Source organism: Anoplopoma fimbria, chromosome 4 (assembly GCF_027596085.1).
Source record: "Anoplopoma fimbria isolate UVic2021 breed Golden Eagle Sablefish chromosome 4, Afim_UVic_2022, whole genome shotgun sequence".
Lineage (NCBI taxonomy): Eukaryota > Metazoa > Chordata > Actinopteri > Perciformes > Anoplopomatidae > Anoplopoma > Anoplopoma fimbria.
This window is the reverse complement of record NC_072452.1, coordinates 5,396,926-5,419,158: the sequence shown is the minus strand read 5'-3', so window position 1 is coordinate 5,419,158 and position 22,233 is coordinate 5,396,926. Positions and strand designations below refer to the sequence as shown.

Genomic DNA, 22,233 nt, shown 5'->3' with positions numbered 1-22,233 from the left:
CTCGCCACCCACTCTCTCCCTTCACCTCCTACTACTCAATCTCTCTCCCCTCATACAACCCTCTCTCTCTCTCTCATCTCCTCCAGCAACCCCCTCTCTCTCTTTCCTTCCCCCGTCTAATCCTCCCCTCACCTCTCCTCCTGTCAAAGGCCTGATGAGGACGAAGAAGGAATTGCTGGGAAAAAGAAAAAGAAATAAACACACAGGTTGTTTTATTTGTTAAATGATATATTCCCCATCACCCCTGTCACTAGTTATCTAACGGTCACATGCTTATGCCCATGAAAAAACATTATTAATTGACTATTTATAATGAATTATTTCTAAATATTCCAAGCAAACCATCTCATTTGTCGTTTATTTTCAGGCTGCAAAAAGCACTCGTGGCAGAAGCTTTTCTTTTTGAGAAAATAATAGAGAGGAGGTCAAACAAGGTGAGAGCAGATGCATGTAAATGTGTTTTATCTGAGTTTATTCATTTCTTTTGAGTGGGGGCTTCATTTGAGGTCTACATAAAAGAAAGATTTCTTGTGAATGTTTGCAACAACCCCACAACTGTGGTCCGTATTTTGAAGGACTTTGATGGTCCGTAGTAAACTCCCTGCTGGCTTCCTTCAGTCCTTTGGAGATGACCCTTCAATGTGACACCTCTTTATGAATCTGTGCTGAGTCACCTCCATGTATTTAGGTTCCCTCTCATTGTTATCGTAAATGTTGGGCTGAAAACCAAGACTCAGAAAGGTGTCTTCACTTTCCATCATTTAGCTATTAAGCTGGTCGTTATTTTTGTCTGTTAAATAAAAATAAAATAAAACTCACAAAATGTAGGCAAAGAAAGGAAACTCGATTCCTACTAGTTAATGGCCTAAATGGACATTTTCAGTCCTGATTCATTGTGGGGACAAATTGTGCATCAGCTTGATACATGTGTCAGCTCAGCCCTTTAATGACCTGTTTGGAGTGCCATTTGAAATAGTGTCCTTGCTTTGCTCTACAGGGAATAGAGGAGGTCAGAGTTCACTGGAAGTCTTGTTCAGCTTGGTAAGAGACTGTTCTTTACATGTTGACTATATATCTGGTTCCAACCTGCAGTATGTGAAAAAAAGAAATGGTCAGCAGCAATTTTCATCACAAGCGAGCCTGCAGCTCTGTGGTTAAGTCAACTCTAATCGAGTTTAGTATTTTTACCCCAAACTCAAGAGCTCCAAAAAGAATCCTGCAACTATGGTCCTGTACTTAAAGGGAAAGTTGGAAGTTTCCTGTTTCCTTTTTAGCTACATAATATGATAGGATAGGATCGTTTAGTATAGGATTGATTAAACACACATCCTTTTTGGGACAGAACTGATGTCGACAGTGGTTTTACATGCCACGCTGTACATTTTTTTTTTTTTTCTAAATGTTGGTTTTAGCTGGCTAGATAACAGTAGTGATGACTATGGATTTGTTGACCCGTCATGATGAACAGCACTGCCAGATCCATCTGAGTTCTAAGAAGTATATGTAACTTCTGTATATACAGACCGGTCCGACAGTCAAAAAGGGCTGGTTGTGTTTATTTTAGTACCTATATTTTTTTCCACTTCATTACAAGTTCAAATGCCAACAACTGATCAAAATTATATTTAGAGAAATGTATACCATATTATAGCTTCATTCTGTACAGTGAATCGGCAAAACAGGATGACGTCTTAAATGTCACATAACAAAGTAACAATAATGGCAAAGAATTAAATCAGACTCATACATGCTAATTAGATCTTTATCCGGTTTCAATAGGCAAAGGTTTAACTTGAATCTCAACCAATCAGATCAATCAAATGTATTAATCATTGCCATGTGTGCTCTTTTTCACAGTGGCAAAGAATGGGAGGACACCTGGGAGCCTGCTGTTAATTTTTCTATCTAGCTGTTACTCTAGTTATTGTTTAAAGAAATCTGTTTTTATTGACTTGTTTATATGTAATTGGAAAAGATCTTGTGCACTATAAATTATGTCTTGTTTGCTTCATACTCTTTGTTCTGTGTCTAACTTCGTCCCTTTTTGTTGTATTTTATCATTTTTGTGTTACTTTTCATAAATTCCTATTCTTATTTATTTCTTAATCTGTATGTATTATTTTTGCTTTATTATGTAGATATTAATTTATGTATGTTGGGGGGTTAATAAAAACATTTTTAAGAAAAAACTTTTTTTCATTACCCTTGCTGGACATTGGAAAATATAAATATGTTTTAATGTCGGAATGTTGAGATAAGGCTGAGTGTTATAAGGACATATTGTGCTCATTTTCAGGCTCAGACTTTTGGTTTCTGTTAGAACGTGTGGAAAGCTTTAGACGATACCCACCCAGACAACCTGTTCATACCAGCTGGAAGAGATACAGACGTACGTATCAGCTGTCGACCCAGCAGACTTCAGAACAGCTTCTTTCCTCTGGCTTTAAAACTCCTTAAATCATCCTCCACCCTCCACATATGATAGCGTTTTTTTGTTTTCTTGTGTAGCAAATCGGGACTACAATCTCAATTTCGTTGTGCAACCCTGTCGTACAATGACAAATACAAATAAACCTTGTATCCTTTAATGCTCAAAAGTCTGTCTGAATTTACCCATATTCTCCCTCTGTCTAAAACGCTCTGGTGAAGCATCGGTCTCTTTAAGACCCCCCTCTTGAAAAAGCCCAGTCTGCTCTGATTGGCTTGCAAGAGAAAAATGCAAAGGTACATTACATTACATTACAGTCATTTAGCAGACGCTTTTATCCAAAGCGACTTACAGTCAGTAGTATATTACATATCATTCACCCATTCACACACTGATGACAGGCTACCATCAAGGTGCCACCATCAGACTCTAACTAACATTCATGCAACATCCAGTCCACACCGATGGAAAGACTTCGGGAGCAACTTGGGGTTAAGTGTCTTGCCCAAGGACACATCGACTGCCGAAGCCGGGTATCGAACCACTCTGGAGAACTACCTTGCTCTCCACTACGCCACAGCCGCCCCGGTAGTTCTCAATCCGTGGGTGGAGATACTCAGATGAAGGGTGGTGCATTCTAACGTGCCTCTCTGTGACATTAAAAAGGGAGTCACTGATGTGGGTCGGAAGGCCCTCCAGATACTCAAATTATTGTGCACAAGTACTGAAGACTGATTATTTATATTATATGTCCCATTTAAGATTGCATCGAGAGGAACCACAATCACAGATATAATTAACAATATTTACTAGTAGTAGTCATAAAAGGGTTTTTCCTCTGCACGTAGTGCAGTAACGTACCATTTATAGTCTGAACGTCTCAGGACAAGCTAGTTTCACGTGTATTTCACACTTTGACAAAGTCTCTGTAAAAATAATAATTTGTTTGTTTATTGGCCAAATCCCTCAAAGTGCTGCTATTGGCCTTACACACTCATACTTGTGTCCAATTGTTTATGATTTTTGAAACTTTTACTTTACATATAAGCATCATTTTTTATTAATACAGAATATAAGAAGTGTTTATAAAAGGATGATGTTCTGTTTTAAGTACACCTGTAAGATAGTACTAGTGGATTAATTGACTAACATTAGTTTTGGACTGCTGGTTGGTTTCAATTCTGTGACAGCATTCATCATTACTTTCTGCACGCTTTCAAAGCATTAATATATAGAATACTAAGCTGATTGTTCCATAATTAAAAATGTATAGTTTTCCAGCCAAAGCCTAAAATAAATGGTTACGAATGAGCTCCACCCCAACAACTACAACAGGACAATGCTGCATTTATGTTATTGCATGACTAATAGTGTATATGAAATGTATATGTAATGGTGCTGTAACAGGGGACATTCTTTTGCATTGAGAGATTTTTTTGGGATGTTTGCTTTTGTTGTGGATATAGTGACCAAAAAAAAGTCACCTGTATATATTGCAATCCTGCTGACCACAGGTAAATGTGACCTCACATCTGGATGAGGTCAAAGGGCACACAGAGGCTGGCTATATTTATATATTGTAGCGTTGTTAATGACTACGTTCAAATAAAAATATTGCTTACATAAAAATTGCGGGGCACCACTTCTGAATAGAAGAAACAAATATAAATATGATCAATAATTTGGTAACAAATTATCCAGTCTCAATATCTCAGGCGCAAGTCCTGATTTCAGTGACCTTACAGTTCCCACCTTTTGAATCAATATGACAGACAACGGCTTGGCGATAAATGAGTAATTTATTAAAAAGGTAATTATATGAACATACGACAGGATTATTAATTAAAGAAGAATACAAAACATGAATGAATGGGTATCAAATAAACAGGCAATATTATATCAAATAGTGAAGGAAAGTTGCGGGCTCCTCTTTCTCTGATCCCTACACTACCCGGTCAATCTATATTATTATTCAGAGCTTCTATATCTCCAACCCCAACTCTGGATCATAGTACAGTTGAGATGTTCCTACTTTGTGCCGAGGGGTCCAGATGCCTTTTGCGGGTCTCTGCCGTTGCTTCAGCGGTCCTGGTGGTTTCAGCTCTGCTGTCGGACTCTCCGGTCTGTCGGAGGTGAAGAGGGTGGAGTTGAGGGTTCACAGACCTGTGGCTCTCAGCTGGCTCTCCGCTGTCTCCGGGGTTCTCATTCAGTCAGCAGGCAAAAGTCTCTGAATTCTTTGTGTCTTGCTTCAAGACGGGCGTTGGATCCGGTCCGGTGTTTGGAGAGGGATATAGCTCTGAATAGTTTGATAACACAGGCTATTCGTTGATATTCTCCAACTAATCTCGTTTGGCCTAAACGATAATAATTAAAGTTGATATCTCACGAGATCAACAGATGTCCACTAAAATAAAATAAGGCTTGCTTAGAAGAATAATTCTAAGATGCTTCAAGGAGTTTGAGGAGGAAAAATACTGACAAAACTGCTGTTTCTAAAAATAAAATAACGGTCACGTGTTAGGATCTCCGTCAGACTAAAAACGTACACCTAACATAAACGAACAACGAAAAACACAAGAGGACAAGAGGAATAAGAGAGCGAACAAAGGAAATCTCCTGGTTTTATCTGTTCAGGATAGGTGTTGGGTCCCAGGGTGTGGCTTGATTTTATGGCTTTGTTTTTGCCAAGATTTCGGATTCCTTTGTTTCCTAGTTTCGGTGTGTTCTGGTTTGGTAGTTTAACTAATCTAACATTTTAAACAAATAACTCACATACTTTTCTGCACTATGAGCTCAATAGACCTTACACACTTGTACGGATGCAGAGATGGATTTCAGTTACATACATTTGGTATACAGAATTAACAGAGGTTATGCATGTCAGATATGTGTTATTCCCAAGTGACCACTGGAGGGCAGTATGGTCACATGATGAATCCAATCTGAAATATCTGACAATGATTTTAACTCTGTTTTCCACTCCACAATTATGGGAAAAAGATGTGCTATCCTGAAATCAAATGAAAAGTACTTGGGGTTATTGAAGGTTTCACAGACTTGTGCAGTATTATACAGGGATACAAGAAATTATTGCAGGAATACATAGTGTGGTTCTGGTTCTCTTTGACCCCTGTTAACCTTTTGTTTTAGTTCCTGGCTGGGCAAAAGGGAGGGGGGAGTGTTTATGCATATAGACAAAAGACATATGCATAATCATACAAGGAATTTGACTCCGGTTTCTTCCTCTCACTAATACAAAGAAACAGACAAATAACACAAATACAAGGAGATCCAAGAGCAACAAAGGATCAACATTAACTATTATGTACACATGAAATATAAAATGCAAAAGTATATACAGTGGGTAAAATAAGTATTGAACACGTCACCATTATTCTCAGTAAATATATTTCTAAAGGTGCTATTGACATGAAATCTTCACCAGATGTCGGTAACAACCCAAGTAATCCATACATACAAAGAAAACAAAACAAATAAGTTCAGAAATTAAGTTATGTGTAATACAATGGAATGACACAGGAAAAAGTATTGAACACATGAAGAAAGGGAGGGGCAAAAAGGCATGGATTGAACACCAGACGTGCTGCAGCTTTCTGGACGAGCTCCAGAGGTCTGATGGCCGACGCCGGGGCTCCGGCAAGTAGTGAGTTGCAGTAGTCCAGGCGGGAGATGACCAGAGCCTGGATGAGCACCTGCGCCGTCTCCTCAGTGAGGAAGGGGAGAATCCTCCTGATGTTGTAGAGCAGGAATCTGCAGGAGCGTTTGACCGATGCAATGTTTGCTGAGAACGACAGTTGGTCGTCCAGGGTCACACCCAGATTCCTCACAGTCCGAGTTGGCGTCTGCATCGGCATCATCAATGGTGATGGACAGGTCTCGGTGCGGGCAACCCTTCCCCGGGAGGAAGTCAGTAGCTCGGTTTTGTCCAGGTTGAGCTTCAGGTGGTGTGTCGCCATCCACTTCGAGATGTCAGCCAAGCACGCAGCAATGCGTGCCTCCACTGGGTGTCACCGGGAGGAAATGACAAGACCAGCTGGGTGTCATCGGCATAACAATGGTAAGAGAAGTCATGCCAAGCGAATAACAGAAGCCCCCTCCAGGTCACCTGGTAGGATCGGCCTGTCAGGTAGGATGCAAACAGGAACATTACAACAAGGTATAGCAGAATATGATAAAATACACTACAGTTGTAACACTCCTGTCAAAGCAATGCATACTCCTGTAGCCCTTTAACATCTTCTGCCTTAACAGCAGGCCATTCAATGATTTTGTCCACATAGGCAGCTGTGACCTTTAATTCATTTCCAAAATGTTTTCCAAGAAGGTCTTTGGCCACAGCATAACCTCTTTCTGGAGCCATATGCTGGCAGCTCCATACAAGATCTTTCTCCAGATAATACAAAGAGTCTCGTCTGTTGTTTGTTTTAGCTTCCACACAATATTCAAACGCTCTGATGAATGATCTAAATTGTAGAGGATCTCCATTGAAAAGAGGAATTTCTCAGTGTGATAGAAACAGCGAGTTCTGTGTCTGTACAAGGAGTGCTGTTACTTCATTTTGTCTTTGTAACAGACTGCAGTGATCTCCAGGTTTACGATTGCATTGGGAATGTGTTGCTTGCTGACCATCAGGAAATAAATCTGATCAATGAGATTTTATTTCATCAGATGTTTGCCAATTGAAGTTTGCTGAGTAGCTTCAATTCAATTCAATTCAGTTTATTTTGTATAGCCCAGAATCACAAATTACAAATTTGCCTCAGAGGGCTTTACAATCTGTGCACATGCGACATCCTCTGTCCTTCCCTCAGTAGCTGCATTTGTATTTTCATATTTGTCCACTTCCATAGTTTTTTCCACTGTTGATCGAGCGTTGGCAGACAATGAATAATTCTGCTGAGATGATTATTTTTGTTGTGGGTAATATTGTTCAGCATGATGATTGAAAGCTGCTCCTTGTTTTAAAACACCGCTAGTTTTGTTGTAGATGCTGCTATTTCAGTGTCAATTGCCAGTTGCTCCTTTTTCCTTAGTTGCTAGGCTTGCTCCTCCAAAAGATGTTTTTTTCTGTAGTGCTGCAGAACATTTCATGAGTGCAAAACGTTTCTGCCTCTGCCTGAAGCTGTGCAGATGACGTTGTAGACTCGCTGCTTTTTGAGACGATACTTTTTCAACCTGAGCATTTGTTGGAACATTTGATTCAACATTTGTAATTCTGTCGAGGCTCCACATTAACCCCATTATTATGAATATTGACAAATTCAGCATTAAGGCAACTTTCATTGCAAGACAACCATTTGTTTACATCAGCATAAAGTCATTGGCACTGAGAAGAGAGAATTACATTTTTCAAATGTACCTTTTACCTCTTTTACATAACTTTTATCACCCATCAAATCAACAAAACCTCTTTGAGATTGTGTGCTGTTTGAAATTTCACCTTTCTTTCTTTATTGCACAGGTTGATAATTATTGATAAAAGTAGTTTTTCTGTCAATTTCACACTCCTCTTTTTTTTTTTAAACAGAGTAGTCCATATCACCTGTCACAATGGCCGTTCTTTTGCTGGAGGTAGTGCTACACATACCTTGGCGTTGGCCGGCTCACAGGTGTTCTGATGTTCCGTTTTCCTTCACATGAACCGCAGCTCCGGTGCGTAACAGGAGAGGATGAGCAGACTCTTGCAAACAATGACACAATGTCCAGTATTCTTAAAATAAAGGCTATGTATTACCAACAATCGCAGGATTTCCTAAAACAAACAGAGCACAGACAATTTCTCTGTCATAAGTCTATTTTCTAAATCATAGATAAAATAAATCATAACATTCACCAACCCAACATGTACCCATCAAGCATTAATGATGTGTTTTAATGTTGTAAAGTCTTATGGTGGTTGTTGTACAGTGATTATGTACTGTGTTTTTACTACAGTCCTGTGATTATTTACATATCTCCTCCTGGCAGTTAAATCTAACTGCACTATATTTTATCAGAAATCAAAGACTGCACCAAACTCTTCATAATGAGTTGTGTGGCAAAGAAAGGTGTGGTAGGCTGATGAAATAAAGTATTTTTTTCCTTTACATTTTCCTTTACATCAGCTCTGAAGATGTTGGTTTTAAAATGTAAATGTTAATATAATCTGTATATTTATTTCCAAATATTTTATTAGACTTAATGCAAGCTGTGCATTTTAATATCAATTAAATATAAATATTATGCCTACCAAAAGATAGTACAACTATCTGTAGAGTTGAAAGCTGAGGAATCTTTTAGCAATTATCATGTCTACCAAATTTATGTTTAAAAACAAAATGCTTTTATAGTTCAGGACAAGAAACCAGGAAAATATGCACAGGTTTAGAATCAGCTTTAATTCAACAATACAGGGATTCTAAATGGCGTCTCACACACACAAACTAATAATAAAACAATATTAGTTGAGATAACGAAGGTCTCAAAACTAGATTTTGATTGATAACCTCTTGAGTAATAAAGCACACATGAAGGCAGTTGATATTGTGATTTAGTGCTGCAGATTCTCAAATATAATGACAATGGATCATATCACCATCGCATCTGCTACACTGTGAACATGGGGTTTACTGGGCAGCTGGAGGCCCAGGGCAGCCGGTCAATCATCCCGGGCCAATCAGAGCGCATCAAAGGGTTTCATAATTCAAGAGTCCCTTTTTTCATCTATCTGGTTATACTCTGTGAGTCTGGTGGCCTCAGGTTTACAATGTGTTCTCTACTGTAGCCTACAAGCTGTGGTCTGCGTTGATAGATTTCTGTTGTCCTGATGGCATTGTCAAATGAAATGACACTCTGTTATTCAGTGGTAGTTCCAGCCTGATCCTCTGTCTGACCCTCTCCTCTTCACAGACCCTCACCACCCAGTGATGACAAAACAACTCCCAACACAAAGCTCTCATTTTTCTATTCCTTCACCTTCACACGCAGAAAGAGGACAGGGGAAGCGGAGATATTATGGTTAAGCAACCTTAAAAGTTGCTGAATTACAAATATTTTTTGACATTTGGACAAATTCCAAATGTCAAAATATCCAGATATTATCTTTAATAAATTGAGACGCATAGTTTTAATGTTACAGTTATACAATAAGAGCTTTGTTTCTTTTCTTGAGACGTTTAGGGAAAATATGTATATTGCCTTAACTGCTGAACATCCGCGTGGTGCATGATCGCAAATTTCCCCGCTGCGGGACTAATAAAGGATTATCTTATCTTATCACGACACTTGATGACAACTGACAAAGGCTCTTTGATTACTGCACAACAAGTTGCCCATGAGCAAGGCATCGGCAGAATCCTGACAGTAGCTCAGCTCCTGGCAGTCGACATGGAGATTCATGAAGGAAAAATAAAAGCACAGACACTGAGCAGTCTTTTCTTCCACTCAGAATCTTTTTTGCTCCCTAACGTCCCTGAAGCTCACGTCCTTACGAGCCGTGTTAGATTGATATCAGGTTGTCTCACGAACTCCGCCCTGGTAGAGGCACCATGACATGCACTGTGTCCTGTTAGCTCACAGAGAACATAAATATATAAATCCATTTGCCCTGATTAAAGAAAATACAACTGTAGTGTAGTGTTGAAAACTATATTCAATTAAATAAACCTGCAGCATTGTTTAAGGTCAGTCATGATACATAATTGATTAAATAATACCACTGTGTTGTTAAAGGTGCATTCATTTATTTATTTATTTATTATTTAGGCAAACTCTCAACACAACATCTGACATATCATCATCCCATAAAGTTGATAAGGTGAATCCACTAACAGCAGACACAGAGCAACAGGACCGTCCCATCGGAGCTGTGTTTGTGTCCAATATTCACTCTCCTTTTAGCTCAGGTTTGGCCTCCACCAGCTCCTCAGGGAAATATCTGTGTCTTTAGCTGCTACATGCTCCCCTATGTTCATCAGCTGGTCTCCTACCGTGTCTGTCTGCTGTTAGCTGATGGGCCGGTAGTGTACAAACTGCCGCTACTGGAAACAAGATTGATTAGAAGCTTTAGGAGAGTTTCAATTTAAATGACAAGCTAACAGAGGCTGAGGGGGAACAGCAGGGATAAACTACCAGCATCACTTTATACATTACAGTAATGAGACCCAATGTTAATATAAAGTATTGGTTAGTGCAGCTTTAACTGGGTTGGTTTAGCTTTGGATCCTGACAGCTGCTGAACATGGCTTGTGGCCCCTGATCAAAGTCACATGCAAAGTCACATGTTGGTGGAGGTTCTAGTGTCATCTCTGACACTAGAACATGATTTCATAGTGTACATTTTAAAACGTGTCAAAAACATTTTGCTGTGCCCGATGCCTCGATGACAGTTCTTGGCAGAGGCTCCACCACTCAGACTTCTACAACCTTCAGGATTCTCATATACGTGAAACTTTTCTGTTGATCTTTGATAGAACATCTTAAACCAAAGACTAATGTGATGAAGGCAAATGATGCCAGCAGAAACTTGACGGCAGCGGGTCAGCCTGCATGTGAGCAGCCTCTAACGTCTTTGCAAAGTGCTGCACCATTGTGCACACGTTTGCATTTGCACCCCTCTGTGTAGTGCGTGTTTAGTGCACATCAAATCATGGGATTATTGGGTTTTAATGTTGTACTTCTGCAGCTCATCAGAGCAGAATGTTGGTGATCCAGACATGTTGCTGAATGCCTCACATGGTTCAGTTCTCCATCCTCACTCAGACCACCAAGCTGTATCCTCAGCTGAAAACAAATCAGAGCTCCAGTACTGCGTTGTAAAATGCACTAGAGACCCAAACTATGAGATGTGATAGGGCAGAATTAAAAGGTAGAATCTTTTGATAGTGGCCAGCTGGAAACTTGTTTTTAAGCACATTCTCTGTGGATAATCAAAATAAATACTTGAGTCATGTAAAAATGAAAATAGTGAGGAGTTGACGGTGGGGCCATGTCAACACCTTTAGGAGCAGAGGGACTTGAGTGTGATATTACACACCCGATTCATTCATTCATTCACTGAATCGTATCGTTGTGCTGACTGACTGATTGATGTACATCTTCCTGTGTTGACCAATGGGAGCGTTTGATAGAGAAGACTATCCAGTTCTGCAACAACAAACACATACGGCATGGAGGTGTTTGTATTTGCAGTCAGTGGTGATACAGGATGGAGCAGTTAGTGTACATGTGTACAGTTGTGTTTGGATGCAGGTGGTAAGTATTAGATAAAAATTAGCTTCTTGTCCAGCCTGAAATCACAACACCGTGTGGAAGAAATCTCACGGATGGTTTCTGGGTGAAAAAAGGCAAAACCAGAAAGATGTTTTTATTGCACTACGAAGTTGGCTTCACCAATGGTTACTGTCCCAACCAATATCCTCCCTATGCAGAAACCATAGTTCTCATCCGTTTGCCATAACGGCCAGCATTTCACCTTCAACAGTAATGGAAGCAAGCTGACTGATGACTACAGCGGTCCAGATCACACCTACTGGCTATGTTCTCTCCTGAACTCCTCCCCCTGCTCAAAACTTCTACCCAATCAAGCTGTGATGACATCGGACACGGTCTCCATGGACACCGAGCTCAGTGCCCAGTGAACAGGGGGGGGGTATCTACCTTCAGTCCTGCAGTGTGTTTTCAGCAGAGCTCTGAGCAGCCCTCTGCTGTTTCTTCTTGTAGCTGGGCCAGCGGCACACCGGGCAGCAGTGTCTGCCCGCTGCCAGCCACACGGCGATGCAGTGCTGGTGGAAGGCGTGGCCACAGGGCAGACCCATCAGCAGCTCCTCCTCCACGAAGTTCTCCAGACACACCACGCACTCGGAGCACTGCAGCACGCCACAGGGCCACGTCGACCAATCTGTCAGTGGCCCGTCGGCGGAGGATGAGCCTCTGTTCCCATGGCGACAGCAGAAGGACGGACAGCTACTGTCGGCGTCCGTGTCGTTGCGGGCAGACAGCTGCCCGTTGCCGTCCTGGTCGCACAATGACCTCTTGTGTGGAGGGGACTCCATCTGCTCCCTGCTCTCTGTGTCTGAATGTGAACTATCTGTCTCCTCCTCCAGCCTCCCACCACTCCCCCTCCCCTCCCCGTGTCCTCACCGACAACTCTGAACCTCCAGGTGGGCAGGGCTTTAATATAGTCCATGTTTATCAAAGGGCGAAGCCAGAGATCGGGGAAAGCCAAACGCTCTAATATGAAGTGGTGGTCATCCTCCCAGTCGGAGTGGTCTGACGGGACCTGCTGCAGCGAGGCGATTGGGACGAGCAGGTAGGAAGTGTACCAGTCCCACAGGCTGGCCAGCCACTCCAGGTTGGTGGTGTTGTCCTCTTGGGTCCTGATGCCGCAGCGGCGTTTCTTCTCAAAGTAGTCGACCAGCAGGCCGTGGGCCAGGTAGGTGGACAGGAAGAGGGCCGGGTGGGATGAGTAGAAGGTCCAGTCAGCTCTCACCAGGCTGGCCAATGTGGTGGTGTCGGCATACCGGAGCAGCTTCAGACTGTAACCGTACAGAGTGTCCAGATAGGGCAGCTGGAGGAGAGCCTAGAGGGGGGATCCATCAGTGATTAGTGGTCAATTCAACAAGAGGTAAGTCTGTGGCTTTAAACAGTCAGGGGCCACTTTATTAGGTCTATCTTTCTATTAGTGGGGAGGACCCCTGTTTTCCCTCAGAACAGCCTGCTTTCTTGACGACATGGTTTCAACAAGGTGCTGGAAACACATTCTGCTCCATGTTGACATTAGCATTCATTAGATTCAGGCCATTTACGTTCACTAAAATCATTGTCATGTTGGTGGAAGCAAGCATGTATATGTCTATTTGGTAACAAGTCTTAAGTATAGTTGGACAATTACCAATGTATGTATGTATGTATGTATGTATGTATGTATGTATGTATGTATGTATGTATGTATGTATGTATGTATGTATATACAGTGGGTACGGAAAGTATTCAGACCCCTTTAAATTTTTCACTCTTTGTTTCATTGCAGCCATTTGCTAAAATCGAAAAAGTTCATTTTTTTTCGCATTAATGTACACTCAGCAACCCATCTTGACAGAAAAAAACAGAAATGTAGAAATTTTTGCAAATTTATTGAAAAAGAAAAACTGAAATATCACATGGTCATAAGTATTCAGACCCTTTGCTGTGACACTCATATTTAACTCACATGCTGTCCATTTCTTCTGATCCTCTTTGAGATGGTTCTACTCCTTCATTGGAGTCCAGCTGTGTTTAATTAAACTGATTGGACTTGATTAGGAAAGGCACACACCTGTCTATATAAGACCTTACAGCTCACAGTGCATGTCAGAACAAATGAGAATCATGAGGTCGAAGGAACTGCCCAAGGAGCTCAGAGACAGAATTGTGGCAAGGCACAGATCTGGCCAAGGTTACAAAAGAATTTCTGCAGCACTCAAGGTTCCTAAGAGCACAGTGGCCTCCATAATCCTTAAATGGAAGAAGTATGGGATGACCAGAACTCTTCCTAGACCTGGCCGTCCAGCCAAACTGAGCAATCGTGGGAGAAGAGCCTTGGTGAGAGAGGTAAAGAAGAACCCAAAGATCACTGTGGCTGAGCTCCAGAGATGCAGTAGGGAGATGGGAGAAAGTTCCACAAAGTCAACTATCACTGCAGCCCTCCACCAGTCGGGGCTTTATGGCAGAGTGGCCCGACGGAAGCCTCTCCTCAGTGCAAGACATATGAAAGCCCGCATAGAGTTTGCCAAAAAACACATGGAGGACTCCCAAACTATGAGAAATAAGATTCTCTGGTCTGATGAGACCAAGATTGAACTTTTTGGCGTTAATTCTAAGCGGTATGTGTGGAGAAAACCAGGCACTGCTCATCACCTGCCCAATACAATCCCAACAGTGAAACATGGTGGTGGCAGCATCATGCTATGGGGGTGTTTTTCAGCTGCAGGGACAGGACGACTGGTTGCAATTGAAGGAAAGATGAATGCGGCCAAGTACAGAGATATCCTGGAAGAAAACCTCCTCCAGAGTGCTCAGGACCTCAGACTGGGCCGAAGGTTCACCTTCCAACAAGACAATGACCCGAAGCACACAGCTAAAATAACAAAGGAGTGGCTTCGGAACAAGTCTGTGACCATTCTTGACTGGCCCAGCCAGAGCCCTGACCTAAACCCAATTGAGCATCTCTGGAGAGACCTGAAAATGGCTGTGTTCACCATCCAACCTGACAGAACTGGAGAGGATCTGCAAGGAAGAATGGCAGAGGATCCCCAAATCCAGGTGTGAGACACTTGTTGACTCATGGCTGTACTAGCTCAAAAGGGTGCTTCTACTCAATACTGAGCAAATGGTCTGAATACTTATGACCATGTGATATTTCAGTTTTTCTTTTTTAATAAATTTGCAAAAATTCTACATTTCTGTTTTTTTCTGTCAAGATGGGTTGCTGAGTGTACATTAATGCGAAAAAAAAATTAACTTTTTCGATTTTAGCAAATGGCTGCAATGAAACAAAGGGTGAAAAATTTAAAGGGGTCTGAATACTTTCCGTACCCACTGTATATACATACACACATTAAAAATATATATATATATCCCTGTCTTTGCTAGCTATTGATGCTGACAGCAGTGTAATGTGAGACCCTTGGTAAGAATGGGTATTGTATTGTAGCCCCTTTGTTCAACAGAGGAAGAATTAGTGGATGAATTCAGTTGTGAGAACTGTGTGGTACGGATGATTTCCTACCAGAACAGGAAGCCAGGACACCAGCAGTATGGAGTTGTAGGTTCCAAGTGTTCGGATCAGAACTACAAATCTCTTCACGGTTGCCCCCTGTCCATGAAAATGAGACATGTTTAAATCAAACTGGACAATAATTACAGAACTAACTGTATTTCACCCTCTCTCTCCAGCACTGTATAAAATAATCTGATCAATGGTTACCCAAGTTTACAGCTACTATAACAAAATAAGCAGTACCACAGTGTAGACAAACTTTTACAAAAAGTCTTACATTCACTTCACATCTTACTCATTGTGCACAACGACTCTTTTTAGAGTATATTACTGAATACACCCGTTATTGGTAATGCAGTGTGTAGGCAACATTTTAATGTCAAAGATGGTGCCGATGGAGCTAAACTTTATTAGTTAATATACTTTTAAGTATTTCATCTTTTAAAATTACACCACATTTCATAAGCTGTTTCTTAAGGTGCAATATCTCCCTTTTTAAATGTAGTGGAGTAAAAGTATAAAGTCACATTAAATGGAAAATAATTGTAAACTTTAAAAAATGATATTTGAGTAAAAGCACTTTGTTAATTTTCACCACTGTGTCCGGTAAAAAAAACAGGAAGTGACCTGTGTGATGAAGAGGTCCATCCAGGCCAGCAAGTTGATCAGAACCAGACTGAGGACAAACAGATCATTGACCTCCGGCTGGATCGAACGCAGGAAAGTATCCATGGCAGCCAGGGACAAGAACTCCCCGGTACTAAAGACAGGAGAGGAGGAGAGGAAGAGGAGGGAGGGGGGGGAGAGACAAGGAGAAGAGGGGAGAGGAGAGGAGGAGACAGGTGAAGTGGATGAGAGGAGAGAAGAAGAGGAGGGGAGAGAATAAGAGGAGGGGAAAGAAGGAGAGGAGAGAATGAGCGGAGGGGTAGTGGATGAGAGGAGGAAAGGAGAGGAGGAGTAGAGCAGAAGTGGAAGAGTGAAGGACAGGTGGACAGGAGGAAAGGAAGGAGAAGAGGGAGAATGAGGGTGATTAATGAAGGTGAGGAGGGGAGGAAAAAGAGGAAGAGGGATTGAGAGGAAAAGAGGTGTGAGGGGGAGGAAAAGACAGACAGATTAAGGACATTTGTATTTGTTTGTAAAAACAATAATCCATTATAATTCCCATGTTCAACCTTCACCTGTTGCCATAGCGATAGATGCCCTCGGGCGTCTTGAGAATGTAGGCGGGGCTCTGTGTCACATCGATCTCCGATAGGATGCTGTGGTCGTCCCAGTGACGTACATCCACGAAGATGAACTCGATCCTGCCGGTGAACTTGACAGACAGCGCGGAGAAGAAGGCGGGCGGCTGGGCCAGATGGGCGAACAGAAACATCTTCACCGGGTGGGCCGGGTCGGAGCGCCACTCCTCCGCCAGCTGCTCGGAGCGACGCAGGGTTTTGATTCGATGAGCCACGTGTGAGGTCATCCAGCGGAAGATGTGCTCCGTTTCGATGCGTCGCCCGTCGTACTCCTTCAGCATGACCTTGCCCTTTGACGCTGACGTCTGAGGAACGGACATGACGAGGGTGGAGCGCTGCCAGCCACGCTTGATGCATGACCTGGTGGACACGACACAGAACCAGCATGTCAGTATGACATCACTCTCCTTACAGAGAGGGAGACATGACGTGTGACTTCAGCTTCACCAGCTTACCGCCCATACTGAAACTGATAGGAACACTGATGACAATCACCATACCAATAGTCCTTTATGCAAATAACCACTTCAGATGACAATAACAAATTGAAAGGATAACATTGAACATGGTTGACGGCTTTGACTGACTTCAGGGCGGTTGAAACTACTTTTTGGGACGGTGGTGAGAAAAGCTAGTCTAGAGCCTGGTATTTAAGACAGCAAAACACCAGCAACATCGGCCTATAAGGCTCGTCGGCAATAGGAAGTAAAAACATACAGAAGTAGTGGAAAAACAAAGATGTCCAACAGAACAAGAAGACGTCTAAGTTCAGAGTCCAAGTGAGCGTCATTAGTCATGTGCCCTGATAGGAATGAGAAGTGTTGGTGCATTTGAAGAAGGCCCTGCTTCCCACCTGTAGTCATTAGAGCAGTTAAAGGTTCCAGTTCTGATCCCAAACTGAGACACTTTCTGCACCATCTTCCCCCAGTTGGACTGACTGAGCAGGGCTTCCCGGTCCTGGGCAATGACCTGCAGTTACACACAGGGACATGACAGGTCAGACAGCTGATGCTTAACACATCTGTGAACCCTTCTGACCCTAAACTCCTCTTCTTCTTTTTAGAACTTCTGAGGACAAAAAGTGGTTAATCATTAACACGCCTCACCCATTTGATCTTGTCAACTAGCTTTATCCTGATCAAACTAAATATTACAGTGAGGCTTTGTTATTTTGGCCTGTGTGGTCCTGGAGGCAGAACGTGGGATGGAACTTCTTGTTGCCACAGAATGCTGTGACTCCTGTTTGACCGAGTAGAGGACGGGTAGTGGAACACCTGAAATATAGTGGGGGGAGGATGAGCATTCCTGCTGTCTCCTACTGAACACATTGTGATCAAAGGGGGGTTACATAGAACTGCAACAGAAAAGAAGGGCTTACTGTGAAAAACTCTAACAAACTGAACCAGGATCAGTCTCTTACATTTAACTGGGTTGGAGCTAATAAGAGCAAAGAAGGTCAAGTCAGGTTTAATTCACTCATTTGAAACACAGAACTGAGAAATCCTGCACTCACCATGTCAGTTCATAGTGAAGAAGAAGAAACGTGACAGGACAAAACTCTGATAGTTGCGGCCACAAAGGAAAACATATAATATTGATAGTAAAGTATTACATTAAAAACTGACAAAATCACTGCAATGAAGAAAGCAAAAAGAGAAGTTATGCAGCATTCTGTAGGCCAGCGAATTCACATGAACGCGTAATCTCAGACTCAACTATAGATTAAGGGAAATAAGATGTACTCCTGTTTGTCCCTGCACTCTGCTTGTTAGTATGACCTGCTGGGTTAAAGTATTTTATGAGTCCTGAATACTGTCTTCATCTAATAAGTGCTAAAAATTAACATGTACATATGTGAGATGAAGATGCAACGTACTATTAAAGAACTTTGAAGATCAAACAGGACCCCAGCCAGGTAACTAATGGCATTAATGCATCAGACTCATGTTAGCAGTACAGAGGATCTGTCATCACAGTGTTTCAGTCTGACAATCGGATGTGTATCTCTTAAAGTTGGTTTAACTTGTGTGTGTGTGTGTGTGTGTGTGTGTGTGTGTGTGTGTGTGTGTGTGTGTGTGTGTGTGTGTGTGTGTGTGTGTGTGTGTGTGTGTGTGTGACATTCATAATGGATCTGGAAAGTAAACAGCATTTTCTTAGGTGCAAATTTCAATGTACCTCAACATTTTCTCTCTGATAAAGACATGTACTTAAAAACAAGGCAACAAAATAGAGTTTCTTTACAAAAGAAATGTTAATGACATGGACCCTGTGCTGGGCTGAAACCACGGCCACATCTTGGCAGCATCACAGAATAAAGCTTTGTTCCATTTCCTAAGCTGCAACCAGGTGGGCTGCGACCCCACTGACCTGCCTAATAGAAATATATTGACTAAATATACTGTTAATAACTGAAGAGAAATTTGCGCATAAGCAGTGCTCATGAAATTGTGAATGGCTGACTTCCTGTCAGCATGTGAACCAGACTACCTCCAGATGTGGAGGCGGTCTGGCTCAGAGCATTCCGACTGCAATGTCTTTGGACATTTACATCTGCAGTAGCATAGTATTGCACTTCCATAAAGCTTGTGAATTTATGAGAGACAGATTCAATAAATAAAAAAGATGGTCAATAACGAGACAGCATACAGGGAGATGAATGGGCCGTGTTGAACAAGACGAAGGTTGAGAAATGAAGAGTGTGTAAATAGAGACGATGTGATATTCCTGCTGTATGCAGCGGAAATCATTTACTACATCACTTAATCAGGCAACACTACGGAATTTTTTTAATATACAGTTATTAAGTGCGTTTACCTGAACCAGCCATATCCCGTCTTTAGTGTCCTCCACTAATTCATAGAAGTGCATCTCTCCACTGAAGTGAGTTGTGATGGCGTCTCCTGCCTCCGTCTGCTCCTTCTCTTTCTTGATGGCTGAGTACAGCTCGCCCTGAGTCAACTCTCCTGTGGGGAATAAAGAAAAAGAGCCCCAAACAACTGTTAGCTAATGCATACATTTCTTCTTTGAGTCCAAGTATAACGAATACTAGTGGAAGGTAATAATAATAATAATAATAATAATAATAATAATAATAATAATAATAATAATAATAATAATAGTATTAAGAGGCATTTTCACCTTTAATCTCTTTGAAAATTGTATGTAATTCATCAATTTGGATGGCGGGGACTTGAATTGACCATTTATTTATGTATTAAATAATATCCATAATGCCAATCATCATAAAGTCCCCAGAGTACAGCAGGTAGAAATGTAAACCAGTTACTGTGGACATCCGGTCACACAATAAGTAATTTATCCACCTCCACATCATAACATGGATGCTTGATCTTCACTGTGCAGAAATATGTGTGCAGTTTGTCGTCACGTTAACGATCTAGAGGGGTCACAGAGACACTAAAGTTACTGTCATCTTGAATCTGGTTTAAACACCTGGATGTACCAGCAGAGTTTATAAAACCACATCTGGTCTGGAGCCAATCGTAGTCCAGTATGCAAAATACCCACGAGTGATGTGGAAACCAGAAGCACGTACACTGAGAAAGGACTATCAGTGAAGTAAGAGATATCTTGTGTCCAATGCATTTGCATATGCACAGGGAAAAACACAAATTTAAAGTAGAGGAGGTATGGAGGTGTTTGGTAAGCATTCCATGTGTATCACCAGTGTATTACCAGTGTAACACCAGTGTAACACCGGTGTATCACCAATGTAACACCAGTGTAACACCGGTGTATCTCCAGTGTAACACCAGTGTATCTCCAATGTAACACCAGTGTAACACCAATGTAGCACCAGTGTATCTCCAGTGTATCACCAATGTAACACCAGTGTAACACCAATGTAGCACCAGTGTATCTCCGGTGTAACACCAGTGTATCTCCAGTGTATCACCAGTGTATCACCAGTGTAACACCAGTGTATCTCCAGTGTAACACCAGTGTATCTCCAGTGTATCACCAGTGTATCACCAGTGTATCACCAGTGTAACACCAGTGCATCACCGGTGTAACACCAATGTAGCACCAGTGTATCTCCAGTGTAACTCCGGTGTAACACCAGTGTATCTCCAGTGTATCACCAGTGTATCTCCAGTGTAACACCAGTGTATCTCCAGTGTATCACCAGTGTATCACCAGTGTAACACCAGTGCATCACCGGTGTAACACCAGTGTAGCACCAGTGTATCTCCAGTGTAACACCAGTGTAACACCAGCATAAGTACCCGTATGGAGGACTCTGGCCCTGCTCGGTACCAGAGTGAAGCGGACCTTTACCTGATTTCTCGACCAGCTCGCTGACGTCCTTCTTCTCAGCCAGTCCGGAGTAGCCCAGGCCCCGGCACTCCAGGATGGTCTTCAGCTTCTTGTAGCTGAGGGAGACCGGGTCCACCAGCTGGGTGGCGAACATCCCGGTCTCGTACCAGACCACGGCCTCAAAGATCCTGGCCAGCATGAAGAGCAGTATGAAGTAGAGCAGCAGGAAGAACATCTTCAGCCACATCTTACAGCTGGAGGAGCTGCTGCCCGAGCCAGGCGTGCGTCCGTCCCGCTGCTCCTACATGGGCCTCCTCCTCCTCCTCCTCCCGGTGCCGGTTCACCACGGGGACGGCAGCAGACGTCGGGCCTGCGCCGCGCGCTCCCGGTGTGGAAGGTGTTCCTGACCGTTCACTTCCGTCACCTCCGCGAGTAACGGCGACAGCTAGCTCGTTAGCTCGTTAGCTTAGGGTTAGGGTAGGCCTGGCTGTCAACACAAACCGGACAGCACGTCGGTACCGGACAACACGTCGGTACAACACGTCGGTACCGAGCTACCGACAGCACGGAGCTACCGACCCGTTAACACGGACTACCGACAGCACGTCGGTACCGGACAACACGTCGGTACCGGACAGCACGTCGGTACAACACGTCGGTACCGGACAACACGTCGGTACCGGACAGCACGTCGGTACAACACGTCGGTACCGGACAACACGTCGGTACAACACGTCGGTACCGGACAACACGTCGGTACAACACGGATCTGGAGACGACGGATCAGCTGGTGGACACAGCAGGGTGACGTCACATCCGGCTCCACCTCACACAAGCTACAAAATAAAAGCCTGGAAGGATGGAGCTGTGGAGTGGAGGAGGAGGTGTTCTGAGCCCAAAGTCAAAGTATTACTCTAACACAAGTACAAGAGTGGATAAACATATACACGCAAATATATTTATTTATAATCGACTTTAACTATTTCTAAGTCTAAACCTTCCACCTGTCTCTTAGACCAGATTCCGACTAGGCTGCTTAAGGAAGTTTCACCTTTAATTAGCAATTCTTTATTAGAAATGGTCAATCTGTCTTTACTAACGGGCCATGTACCACAGGCCTTCAAACTAGCTGTAATTAAACCTCTTCTTAAGAAACCTACTCTTGATCCAGAGGTGTTGGCTAACTATAGACCTATATATCTAACTATAGACTATATCTAACTATAGACTATATCTATCTATAGACCTATATCTAACTATAGACCTATATCTAACTATAGACTATATCTAACTATAGACCTATATCTAACTATAGACCTATATCTAACTATAGACCTATATCTAACTATAGACCTATATCTAACTATAGACTATATCTAACTATAGACTATATCTAACTATAGACTATATCTAACTATAGACTATATCTAACTATGGACTATATCTAACTATAGACTATATCTAACTATAGACCTATATCTAACTATAGACTATATCTAACCTTAGACCTATATCTAACTATATCTAAC

The 22,233-nt window shown here is 42.3% G+C and overlaps 1 protein-coding gene and 1 long non-coding RNA gene across 2 annotated transcripts; one reads left to right on the top strand and one right to left on the bottom strand.

Moving 5' to 3' along the window:
• The first annotated feature begins 399 nt into the window (after window positions 1-399).
• On the top strand, window positions 400-2,511 carry LOC129090165 (uncharacterized). Its single transcript, XR_008531182.1, has 3 exons — window positions 400-434; window positions 998-1,041; window positions 1,858-2,511. It is a non-coding gene; the product is annotated as an uncharacterized LOC129090165 (long non-coding RNA).
• A 7,225-nt stretch (window positions 2,512-9,736) lies between these two features.
• LOC129089945 (E3 ubiquitin-protein ligase RNF103-like) lies at window positions 9,737-21,257 on the bottom strand. Its single transcript, XM_054597378.1, is given in 9 exon segments — window positions 9,737-10,467; window positions 12,086-12,558; window positions 12,561-13,007; window positions 15,195-15,281; window positions 15,813-15,945; window positions 16,364-16,786; window positions 17,280-17,395; window positions 19,241-19,389; window positions 20,726-21,257. Coding segments are annotated over 8 exon segments (2,052 nt in total). The 5' UTR covers window positions 20,952-21,257; the 3' UTR covers window positions 9,737-10,467; window positions 12,086-12,087.
• Window positions 21,258-22,233: the final 976 nt, after the last annotated feature.